General features: G+C 41.2%; 1 protein-coding gene across 2 annotated transcripts in view; it reads right to left on the reverse strand.

Moving 5' to 3' along the window:
• Positions 1-12500, reverse strand: part of efr3ba (EFR3 homolog Ba (S. cerevisiae)) — a 48263-nt gene that overhangs the window by 24885 nt on the left and 10878 nt on the right. For both annotated transcript variants that reach the window (XM_063184301.1, XM_063184304.1), the window contains 3 exons: positions 8326-8476; positions 5501-5622; positions 2588-2734 (listed from right to left, as the gene is read on the reverse strand). In XM_063184301.1, the coding sequence (XP_063040371.1) occupies positions 2588-2734; positions 5501-5622; positions 8326-8476 (420 nt within the window). The remainder of the gene's footprint in view (positions 1-2587; positions 2735-5500; positions 5623-8325; positions 8477-12500) is intronic.

Raw genomic sequence — 12500 nt, forward strand, 5'->3', positions numbered from 1 at the left:
ATTTCCATCATGTGGGTGCAAATGACCCTTGAAGAAGGTCACACAGGACCGAAACACGGTGGCTTGATGTCCATGAAAGAAGAAACCTTACTTCAGAGTGCCTTGGGCCCTCTTTCTCGCACAATATATAATGTTCTTCGAGAGCTCTCTGTATTGTCATAGCAATGTTGTTATTATGTAGTGATGAGTATTCTCAGCAAATAGTGAAATGGTTCACCGGCGACCTCATCTGCACTAAGAGGCTACATCTGAAACCATTTTAAGTCTTTTGAAGTTGTCATTTTAAGTTTAAGTCATTTTAAGTTATAACGGCTGATTAATACCACGATATCATGCTATCATGTTAATATAGCAATAGTGTGGCAATTGCAAGGAAATATCACGTTAATACGCAATTTTTGCAATGTCATCAGGGGCAGAGTTTCACGATGGGCAACTGCCTGGTTGGCCCACCCCTAGGACCACCCCTGACTACAACTCCATCAAACGCCAGAGCGCCAGAAATTGGGGAGGGGAAAATATCCTCTATTTTGAAAGGTGGTATCATTCTTTTCTATTCATTTTACCGTTTAGAAATACCTATAATAATAACAATGACGATGATTCTATATTATTTAAGAGTCTCCCTGCCTCTCCACAACCTCCCTCTGTCTAAACAGACTTTACCTGCAGCTTGGGGAGTTGGCCGTTTTTGTTTGACCTGAAACGTCAGGTCAAATTGGACAATGTCCAGACGTCATAAACTGTCCGGTGCTCAGGGGAAGAAAAAAAAGGAAAGAAGAAGAGGAGAAACGCAGCAAAGACCAAGGTATGTACAGTAAAGATGATGCCATGATGATTATGTTTCCTGTTACACAAGGAATATTAATTGAGAACGGTAAACTGTTAGCACATCATATCGCTAATCAATAACTACTAGCTCGTGCTAACGGCATCTATTTATGAAAGCAGGGAGACTTTTCTAGTAACACCTGACTGACTTTGATAGAAGAGCCCAAGGCAAGCTAAAATGGAAATCAGTAGTCCTTATCTTCCTCTGTCCATTTATTATCCACCAAGTGTTGCTGTTTAGTAGTAGTAGGGTAGGCCTACCATGTATTTTGACATCTGGTTAGCTTAACTATTTCCTAGGCTTTAATACTTTGTTAATCTAAATGCTATTTATTCCCCCGTGTCTATGTCGTGCCAAAAAGCGAGTGCCTGCCAAAACACGAGTGCCCTCATTGAAACCAATGCAATTTTTTGAGGGAAAATTATACTATTTTTTGCAGAATTAATTACATAATTTATGAACTAAAAATATGCTTATGAAACAGTACTCGTCCTCCACTTAATATGAGCTATTTGAATGAAACTGTATCATTTGTTATGACAATTCTTAGATTCTTTTATGGAAATAATACCGAAATTGTAACCAGTTCTTTGTAATACTTCCAGAAGCAATGTAGATGCTTTATTGATAGGCTTTCCATCTTAAATTGTGTTGGATTTATCGGCAAAAATGGGTAAAAAATATCTGAAAAATTGGTCATTGGTTTCCATTGGTTTCAATGAGGGCACTCGTGTTTTGGCAGGCACTCGCTTTTTGGCACGACATCTACATTAGGCTATGTAAGCCTGCTGTTCATATTAAAGTGTTGAACTTTCCTTCTGTGTTCATTCCTATATGCAATAATGATATAAGTTAACTTATTCTTAAGTTTATTGTTGATTATTTCTTTGCAAGCTTTCTTGATTATTTGCATTCCACTGTAATTACAATAACGTTGATATCATAAGGCCTGGCCTACTAATATACAGTAGGCCTACCAATATACAATTACTAGTATAACAAGCATTTTAGCTGTTGTTAATATGCTGGACAATAGTTTAAAAAATGTTTTTTTTTATTTATTTGTCATTTCATGTTCTTTTTGTGTTATCCTTTTATTTGTTGTTTCACATCATTTGCTTGAATAGTGTTTACTTCTCTTCTTTTCAGATGCTATGCTTAGATTCCTCCATCCAACCCTTGACAATCCTCCTGTTGCATCCACCTCTTCTACCAGCACCAGTGATGCAGCAGCATCAAGCTCACCAGCTACCTCCACCCCTGCAACCCAGCCTAGTGACACAGCAGCATCAAGTGGGCCTCCAGCTACCTCCACCCTTGCAACCCAGCCTGGTGACACAGCAGCATCAAGTGGGCCTCCAGCTACCTCCACCTTTGCAACCCAGCCTGGTGACACAGCAGCATCAAGTGGGCCTCCAGCTACCTCCACCCTGGCAACCTACATGGTGACACAGCAGCATCAAGTGGGCCTATTGCTATTCCACATTTTCCACAAATTCTTAAATAAAACAATTGCAAAACAAAGCTATTTGACTTCTTGAGTATATGTACTCTAGCAGTGTATTTTTTTCAGATGCAAGGGGCGCCATCTAAATTCTTGCCTAGGGCGCCAAATTGGTTAGGGCCGGCCCTGCATCAGAGGCTAAGACATTTAGGTTTTTATAGGCTGAGGGCAACTTTCCCAACAAGGGCGAAGTAGGCATTCAGCAGGCGTTTTTTTTTGCAGGTGCTCTAGGCATCAATGGGTTAACTCACCTCTCCACGGCCTCGTCCTGTAAGTTGAAGAGCAGCGAGGGTACAATCTTGTCCATGTGCTGCGGCTCCCAGATGTTGGCCTGCAGCTCGTCATTCACCGTCTTCCTCACCACCCCCTGCAGCCCACGGATCCCCGCCATGCGGATCCTTAACACAGGGGGACACCACACACAGGCATTTGTTTTGACGCTGAAGATCACTAACGTAGACCAAGGATGTCAAACTCAGGCCTGGCGTTCAAATCTGGCCAGCGGTGTCATTTCATTTGGCCCACAAGATCATTTCAAATGTATATTACAGTTGTCCCCCCCCACTTACACCGTTTACAAACAGTAATATGAATTGAATGCAAAACGTTGCACATCACATTAATTCTGATGGGCCTAGACAGGTGTAACAGCACATGCAAGTGCATCAGTAGTGATATCCTCCATTCATATAGAGCAGAATATATGCAAGCACATTGAATGACCGTACATGATGAGAATGGGTGTTTATGGAATTTGTCTAGCTTTAATAATTAAGTGCGCACGTTTGAGTAAATATTGAGCTCGGACCATGACTTCGAGCCAACATTTCATTTTGTCATTGAGTTTGTCATTCTATCCAGAGAAAAAAAGAATAAATACAAGAATTGTAATCAAGAGTGCAGCACCGTGTAAGATGGGGGCACAGGGTGGCTGGCCACAGTAGGTATTGCAACTATGGTGCTCATTGAAACTGTGCTGCCTATTGCCAAATTTGATCTTTTCATGAATATTTTCTGAATAAGAAACCAATATTTACAAGTATGACGAAAGCACAGTAAGTTTTGCTGATAAAAATGTCTATTTCTGGAAATTCAAAATGACAGAGCATGAAGAAGATCCCCCTTTTCATGTACAAAGCGGATTCCAAAAAAGTTGGGACACTTTGTATTTTGTGAATAAAATCAAAATGCTGGCATTTTCAAAACATCTAATATGTTAATAAGGTAGAGCATTATGTACAGACAACATATCAGTTGTTAAAGTTGAGCAGAATTATTGTTTTGAGGTAATTATGTGATCATTTAAAATTTGGCCCATGCAACAAATCTCAAAAAAGTTGGGACAGGGCCAAAACATGTTGTAATAGTTGGATAATTCTAAAAACAACACAAGGAAGAATATTTTAAAAGGAACTATATTGACTGCCAACATGAATGCACAAATAAAATACCATCACATAGAGGCTATGGCACTCAGCGGCGAAGATTTTGAAGGACTAATTACTTATCTATTACACAGAAAGATTGAATTATCAAAATTGCAGGCATATAAGGCCTATTTCCGTAATATAGAGTTCTGTGTAATCATTGCACGAGTTATGAGATTATGACATACTCATGGTCAATAAGCAAACTATGACACTCCAACAATGACAGCTCTCGAAAAAATGACCATAAACACAACATTTGATTAATGCGCATGATGCAGACATTAAACAGTGTTGCATGCGGAAAAGCTCATTCTAGGGACCTAGGAGACATGTGAAACTGTCCTCTGATTACAGAATAGAAAATATTTAATCCATTTTGAAAATTATGGAGTCATGCACCCTCCAGGTTATATAGAAAATGAATACTTCAGCTTGATTTAGTGGTCAGTCTGAAAGACAGCATATATGATGGTAAGGGGGTGCAGAGGTGACTTGGTTAGGGTCTTCTTACTCATGTAGAGCATTAAAATGAATGTTGAATGATACATACAGACTACTACCAAGGCATTATATTTTGGAGCACCGCCTTTAGATATTGCCCCATAAAGGTGGCAAATTTCAATCTCTACTATATTCCAACAGTGTGGTACATCGTTAGAGTAAACAGGTCACAAAATTGTTTTCTTGCAGTCAGGATATGCCACATATTAAGCATAACAAAAAGGTAAACAAGTTGAAGAACACACCTATCAGTTGAGCTGCTGAAATCATGTCTCGCACATCAAAATATCTAATTTTTGAATAAAATTATGCCATCAGTCAAAGTATCTAACAGTCTCATCCCTTGTGTTGTGTTTAGTCTTATCCAATATACAAAGCATTTTATTGGCCCTGTCCCAAATTTTTTGGGATTTGTTGCAAGGGTGAAATTTTAAATGATCACATAATTACCTCAAAACAATAATTCTGCTTGACTTTAACAACTGGTATGTTGTCTGTGCATAATGTACTACCTTGTTAACATATTGAATGTTTTGAAAATGCCAGCATTTTGATTTTATTCACAAATTACAAAGTGTCCCAACTTTTTTGGAATCCGCTTTGTATGCGATTTTCTCAGTTATATAGAGTACTTAGAATATGATGGTGGTGGTAAGTATTTGTTAAAAAGGTAACATTTGTGAATGGGCAGCATGGATCCAGGAAATGAACTACTAAAAATATTACGCGATGCCCCTTTAAACAAATGTACTGATTCAGTTGCTTGGGGTTGAGCGCACTTCCACACCACAGGTCGAGAAAGTGTAGCACCTAAGTGGGTTTCCCATCACACCCTCCTGCCAGCTGTAATGGTTCCTTGAGCACTTGAGACTCGCTTCGTGCATGAAGTGCTTATCAGGAGGAGCGGGGTTTGAAATTGTAAGTGTTATGTACCAGTGTGAAGTCTTTTGGGGTGTAGACGTGCGTGTGTGCGCGTGTGTGTGTGCGTGCGTGCCTGTGCGTCTGTGTGGGTGTACATGTGTGAGTATTTGTGCAGGTGTTAATGTGTGTGTATGCGTGTGTGTGTGTGTGTGTGTGTGTGTGTGTGTGTGTGTGTGTGTGTGTGTGTGTGTGTGTGTGTGTGTGTGTGTGTGTGTGTGTGTGTGTGTGTGTGTGTGTGTGTGTGTGTGTGTGTGTACATGCGTGCGTGCGTGAAATGTAAGTGTAGGTGAAAAAGATGGGGTGTTTTCTCACTTGGTGCGGATGTCTGGGTCCTCGTAGCTGGAGTGACACATCTCGCTGAAGCGCGAGACGAAGAAGTCGTAGCTGCGGTGGTACGAAGCCGTGTCCTCCTCAATGTTGGCAAACTTCACAAACTGTAATGAGGAAAACAAGAAATGTACTGTGGCCGTGTCTGACTTGATGAGAGACAGGTGAGATCAAAGCGTTAAGGGAAATAAACAAACAGAAAATCAAAGAAAAGCACAGCATACTACATATCTGTCAGAGATCTATAGGCTTAGATCAAGAGACCAAAGAGACTCGTTGAAAAAACAAATAAACAAAAAAATACTGTATAAAAGCAACTTCATTTTCTTAGCCGCAAACACATTTGTAAGATTAGATTAGATATTGATCAAATTAATACAGATATTACATATTACACATGGAATTTGTCCATGGAATACAAATGCAATTAGTAAAAGAGACATTACTGTGTGTGTGACTAATGCAATAACCTCTCGCCCAATGTCACACTCATCGGAAATGCTATTTAAGCCCTGTTTTCAGGGCTGGACTGGCCATCTGGCATAGTGGGCATTTCCTGTCCGGCCCTGCACCCTCGTGGGCCCCTATTTTTAGAAATACATGTATGTACAGGTATATATTTTACATTTCTGAAAATAGGGGCCCACAATGGTGCGGGGCTCACCGGTGACTCAGCTCTGTGTCGTTAATTATGAGGGGCCCCTTTAAGCCAGAAGTGCCCGGGCCCTATTTCACCCCCAGTCCTGCCCTGCCAGTTCCTGTTCTTGTCCCGCTTCCTCTTCCTGTCCCATATCTGCTTAGGTACGCTAATCTGTCTTTAATCTGAAAGCCTTCATATTTCCCTCTCTGAGGCACCGCATCCGCATCTGCATCTGCCCTCCTGTTTGTTTCACCAGATGTCATAATGGGTCTACGGAAACAGCTTTGCTATTGCACCGATCAGAGCCGCTGACAGCTTTTGCTGGTCCCAGGACAAAGTCATCCCAAAAGGGCCCCCTACCCAATACATACAATGCAATGAGGACCCAAGTTTGGGCCCCCTATCTCCCTAGGCCCGGGAAAACTTTGTCTCCCCTCCCCCCCCTCCCTGTCGGTGGACCTGGCACCGATATACACAAACCATGTGCAACCTACTACAATGGCTGTCAATTTATGACAAAAAGGAATATAATAGATGTGATCCTTTGCTAACGTACATTGCTGGGAACGGGCTGCTTTGCCTTTTTTTTCTATTAAAGCTGACAGCATTGATTTGTCTGTAACGGTGGCATAAATATTGAGTGCTGTTTGATAAGGCAGGCAGGGTTTATGGTTGGCCATCACGTTGGGTATATGACCCATGGGAGACGCCCATCCCCCTGCCGGAGAGATTCCCAACATCTGCTCGGGATACTGCAAGGGGATTGGCCGGTGTCGGGATGACACGTCACAGTGATACGGAGGCCTAATGCCGCCAGCAATCTCTCTCTCTCTCTCTCTCTCTCTCCCTCTCTCTCTCTCTCTCTCTTTCACACACTATCAATAAATACTAACAATAAATAGACACAGACACACACACATGCACCATGGGAGTGTGATGACATTGAGGGCTATCTCTCCAGTCTGTTGTCTGACCCTGTCGTGCTGGGACAAGCTGTCAGACCAATGGGACTCTCTCTCTCTCTCTCTCTCTCTCTCTCTCTCTCTCTCTCTCTCTCTCTCTCTCTCTCTCTCTCTCTCTCTCTCTCTCCTCTCATGCCTCTCTGCTGTTTTCCCCTGAATGCGGATGCATGCTAACTGCCAGGCTAGGCTACTGATAATGTGGACGACATGTTGCTATAGGGATGGGGCTGCCAGCAGTGATAATGGCTCTTAAGTGGATAGGCAATAATAGCACAGGCAGACTGAGAGCCGAGAAAAGACCACTACACCTTCCGTTTACTGGAAATGCACTGTGAACAAACCACTCTGCTCCTCAAAGTAATAACAAAATCAGGGGTGGTCCTAGGGGCCCGTAGCCTGGTTCTCACAGATGTTGTGTGTGTGTACACAATCTACCATCTGGTAGCACTGCCGTTAACATGCTCTTCTTGAGTAAGAAAATAAATGGTGCATAAATTGCAACTCACCACCAAGAAATTCCTCCAAAAACGTTTTCTGTTCATTTCTAAAGAGTCAATATAGTCTAGAATCTGTCCTGTGACTCATCAATGCGAGCTGCCGTTGATATTTAAGCAATAAATGCAATAAAAGCAATAAATAAATGTTCTACTCGAGAAGAGCATGTTAATGGCAGCGCTACCAGACAGTAGTGTGTGTGTGTAGCTCCGCTCCATCAGGGGGCTCTAGACCTACACACATGCACCGTCTGTGAGAACCAGGCTAAGGGGCCCACCCCTGTTTAATTTACAGATGTTTTGGACTAAGCCTTCTTGAGCAGGATGTAGACAGGATGGGGTTTTTTTTCTCTGTAAGACACTGAAAAATGCTTAGGCCAAAACGCCCGCCTGTCTGTCATGCTAACTCACTCGACTCCAGTGCAGTCGAGAGCACGGCTTATCTACAGTACAATAAATGTAATGATCCAGTTGCTAACACCCGAAGACCTTTTTTTAAAAATAGTTTGGAGTTGAGCACACTTCCGAAATAAATAAATAAATGCATTTCAACAGAAAGCAGATGGGCATAGAAAACATGATGAAGGCATAAGCAATGACAAACTACTACAAGTCGATTCCATTGCCATGATTTGTGCCGTGTGTGTGCGTGTGCATGCGTGCGCATGCGTGCGTCTGCGTGCGTGCGCACGTGCGTGTGCATGTGTCACTCACTGAGTTGGTCCCGAGGATCTGCAGATTGGGCTTGTCTGCCTCCAGTAGTTTGCGCACCATGGTGAGGAAGCTCTCCACAAACAGGTTGATGCTCTGGCAGTGGCACGCCATGAGGAGCTGATCCAGAGCCTCCATAGCAATGCAGACATGCCTGACATACATACAAGCAAATATACAAAGTACACACATCATAACAGCAATGCAGACATACCTGATATACAAGCAAATATACGCAAGTCATAACAGCAATGCAGACATACCTGACATACAAGCAAATATACACAAATCATAACAATTACAAAATATGCACGCAGATACAGACACACACACACAGGCGCGCGCACACACACACACGGGCACACACACACACACACACACACACACACACACACACACACACACACACACACACACACACACACACACAGACAAACACACACACATACCTGGGGCGTATTACAGAAAGAAGATTTAATCTTACTGGTCTTATGGCAACTCTTACCGGGGTATGCAAGTGGTGAATCTAGTAATAGAGTGTCTAGTGGCTTTATTTTAAATGAAACATTAACCTCTCTTATATTAGGAGATTTACAATTCATACAAGTGCATTTCCCGATAACGATGTAATTTAGGTGTGTAAGATTTTTAGTTGTTTATTTCCAGAATTCATGCTACCCAACCACTAATGCTACCTTTTTCATGAATACTTACCACCACCATCAAATTCTAAGTATTCATTACAACTGGGAAAATTGCACTTTTCCTACATGATCCGCCATGGTCCGCCTTTTTGCATTTCCAGAAATAGGTATTTTTAACTGCAAAAATTGGGCAAAATTGGGTAGTTGGGCCATACTAGAAACATTAAGTTTATTACTTAATAAACTTTCACGAAAAGATCAAATTTGGCAATTGGCAATCCAGTTTCAATGAGCAGCATAGTTGCAGTACCTTTTTTGACCATTTTCTGCACAGTGTACCTTTATATACTACGTAAATGATTGATTCTTAGAATGTTCTTAGATTTTTTACGCCTGTTTCCCAAACATCATTGTACGTGAACTTGCGCGTACACAGCTTCTAAGATCATTCGTAAGTTGTGGTGTTGAAATTGACCAAAGTTTGCACGTGGAGCGAAGCGCGGCATCACAATGTCCAACACCAACGACATTGCAGGTTATTAGTGAATAAAATACACGTATATAACCAAATTCTGCCTGACTTTAAACTGGACTGCCTGACATCTGACCTTTAACTTTATAACGTTAAAAAATACAAGGCCCACATAAACTGCGTTAAGTGGTTTTTATATTTTACATTTTATAACACTGGTAAATTTCAGCACCACAGGTGTAGACAACGCCTCTTAAGAGCAATTTAATAACGATCTTCGGAGCTATGCATGCACATTCACGTATTTGGGAAACAGGGCTAGAAAATCCAAGAACGTTCGTAGAATCGTTTACATTCCACTTATCAGGAAACACACCCCAGATCTTTTAATCTTTTTCTCCAGGCGTAGAACATACTGTGTTTGGTTGAACTGTATATGTGTATGAATGGGAGATATCTCTGCTGATGCACTTTTACTATCACACTGGCCTAGGCCCTCTCCTAAATCCTGTGTGACGCTGACTCACAACATTTCCTTTTCAAGTCATATTACTATTAATAGCGTATGTGGGCCAACTGTAAGACACATCTGAAATTATCTTGTGGGCCAAGTAAAATAACACTGCAGGTTGGATTTGGCCCCCGGGGCTCAAGTTTGACAACTGTATCATAGTGTCTCCATTTCTTGAAAAAAAGTGATTTTGATTAAAACAAGCCCCATTTAGATTGGAGTTGTTCAGGAAACCAAGACACGTAGAAACAAGCGGTTCTCACTCACTGCAAGTTTACAGTCATTGGTGTGTCTATAGCTCTCACAGAAAACACAAAATATTTATGCAGTGGCTTTATGTCAAAATGGTTTTTGCTCCTACTTTGCGCTAACATTCTGAAAAAAACATGGTATTCATTGTGTTAATAAAGCAATGTTTTTTGTACATTTAGTTTCATCATTAACAACAAGGATTAGTTAGATTAGTGGAAGTGAGCAGTTTTCAGGATTCTCTATCTTGGTTGAGGAAATGCGTGCCCCGTATGTGTCCCCATTACAGGTATTTGCATACTTACACACACACACACACACACGCACACACACACACACACACACACACACACACACACACACACACACACACACACACACACACACACATATACACACACACACACACACACACACAAAGACACACTTATACCATTGAACAGTGCATTAAAAAACCTGTAAACACACCCCTTCCTGCAACACAGACTCCTTTAATGCATTTGGTGCCTTTTTCCACAGTGAGTGACAACCACACACTTTTATAAGTACTCCCATTCAGCTGCCACACTGTTTTCTCCTAAAGGAAAGTTTGGTGGAGTCAGGGAGCAGTGCCGTGTGGAACACGTCAGCAGCATGCCCTGACAACAGGGTCAAATATGAAATCAAATAAACAACGAAATCAAATAAAAAATGTCTTGAAGTTTGGATTCAGTGGCCTCCTCAGTCCCTTGAGGGAAGACAATAAACACAAATTAATTTGAAAAGGGTAAAAACAAAAATGTAAAAAATCCTGTTGAAAAGGCACTCCATTAGATTAAAATGTCTTTATTTTATTAGGACATGTCCAAAAGGATGTAGCCCCTTAATGCACGCTGTATCGCCTGTGGCATGCTGTAATCATTGAAGTTCCATAGTATTACAATGCTATGACAGTGCAAAGGGCCTTTAGTAATGCACTATGACTTAGTCATTGCCGTTCTGGAAACAGCAAATTTATAACGCCGTGTATTAATGGTAGACGAGTACATCTATGCAAAAAAAAGACCTAACCCCAAAAAAATTGATACAAAAGGTTTTTCAACTGATTTTGTTACCTCTAAGTGTCCTTAATAACATACTAAAAATCTAGGAAAATCTGACTTCAGGAAAGGTGTCATTTTCAAGATCAAAGTTTTTTAAAATAAAGGTTACTACATGATAATGACATTGGCATGAACTAACATGTTTTCAGGATCTGTTTGTTTGGAGTGCTGTTTGGGTGGATAAAGACACTACTGCTATGATAATATCCATGTGCTGTTTGTCAGGGCACATCATCAGTGATGAATCATGGTGTCACTAGGTATTTTCGGTCTTTCAGCAGCTGAACTGAATAGATAGGAGCCACTACATGTGTAGAGGGCAAGGTGAAACGTTTGGTACTGGAGACAGACAATGTCCTGAAAGGACATAGGGCTTTAGCATAGCTTTCGGGTAAGCCAGAGTAGGGCCTGTTGTAGATTCATAGGCAAGGGTCAGGCCCTTGTATTCAATTAGGGCATGAAAAAGAGGACATGACTGGGAAACTGAGGCTATGTGGTCAGAGAATGATAGATGGTCATCAACAATGACACCTAGATTTCTTGTGGCCTTATTTGAGGCAACAGTAGCAGAATCCATATTGAGCTCGATATCATGGCAACCTAAATCTTTGGCTGGGATAACCAGCAGTGCATTTGGGCGAGGCTCAACTGAAGGTTGCATTCCTTCATACTTGTGGATAGTTCAGAGAGGCAAGCGGAAATGTGTGTGACCGTGGAGTCATCTGGCACAAAGTAACTGGGCTTCATCGGTGTAACAGTAGTATGAGAAGCTGTGAGAACAGATAACATGGCCCAGTGATGTGGTACATGGCAAATAGGAGTCCCAGCACCAGCCCTTAGGACACCTCTGTGGAGAGGCTATGATTTGAGGACAGCTGACCTTGCCCTTGATACATGCTAAGAATGATACCACCAGACTCAAAGAATGTCTGGAAGAACTTGAGACACATAAAACTCAATTATTTATGTAAGAGAGATGTTAAATAATCATGTTTTGAAAAAAATAAATGCTAGCTGGTGTGTCTGCACAAAGATGTTTAGATTTACTACAAAACAAAAACAGATGTCCATAATCTCTTCTGAAGATATCTTCTGGCTTACTAGAAACAAAATAAAAGAGTAATTTTGAGCTTGGCTTTTTCAGATTTTTAGGTTTTGCATTTTGAAATTTAATGCATATTTAATTAGATATAGTCCAATTACCATATTAAAACATAACA

The sequence above is a fragment of the Engraulis encrasicolus genome, chromosome 19 (genome assembly GCF_034702125.1).
Source record: "Engraulis encrasicolus isolate BLACKSEA-1 chromosome 19, IST_EnEncr_1.0, whole genome shotgun sequence".
NCBI classification, from domain to species: Eukaryota; Metazoa; Chordata; class Actinopteri; order Clupeiformes; family Engraulidae; genus Engraulis; species Engraulis encrasicolus.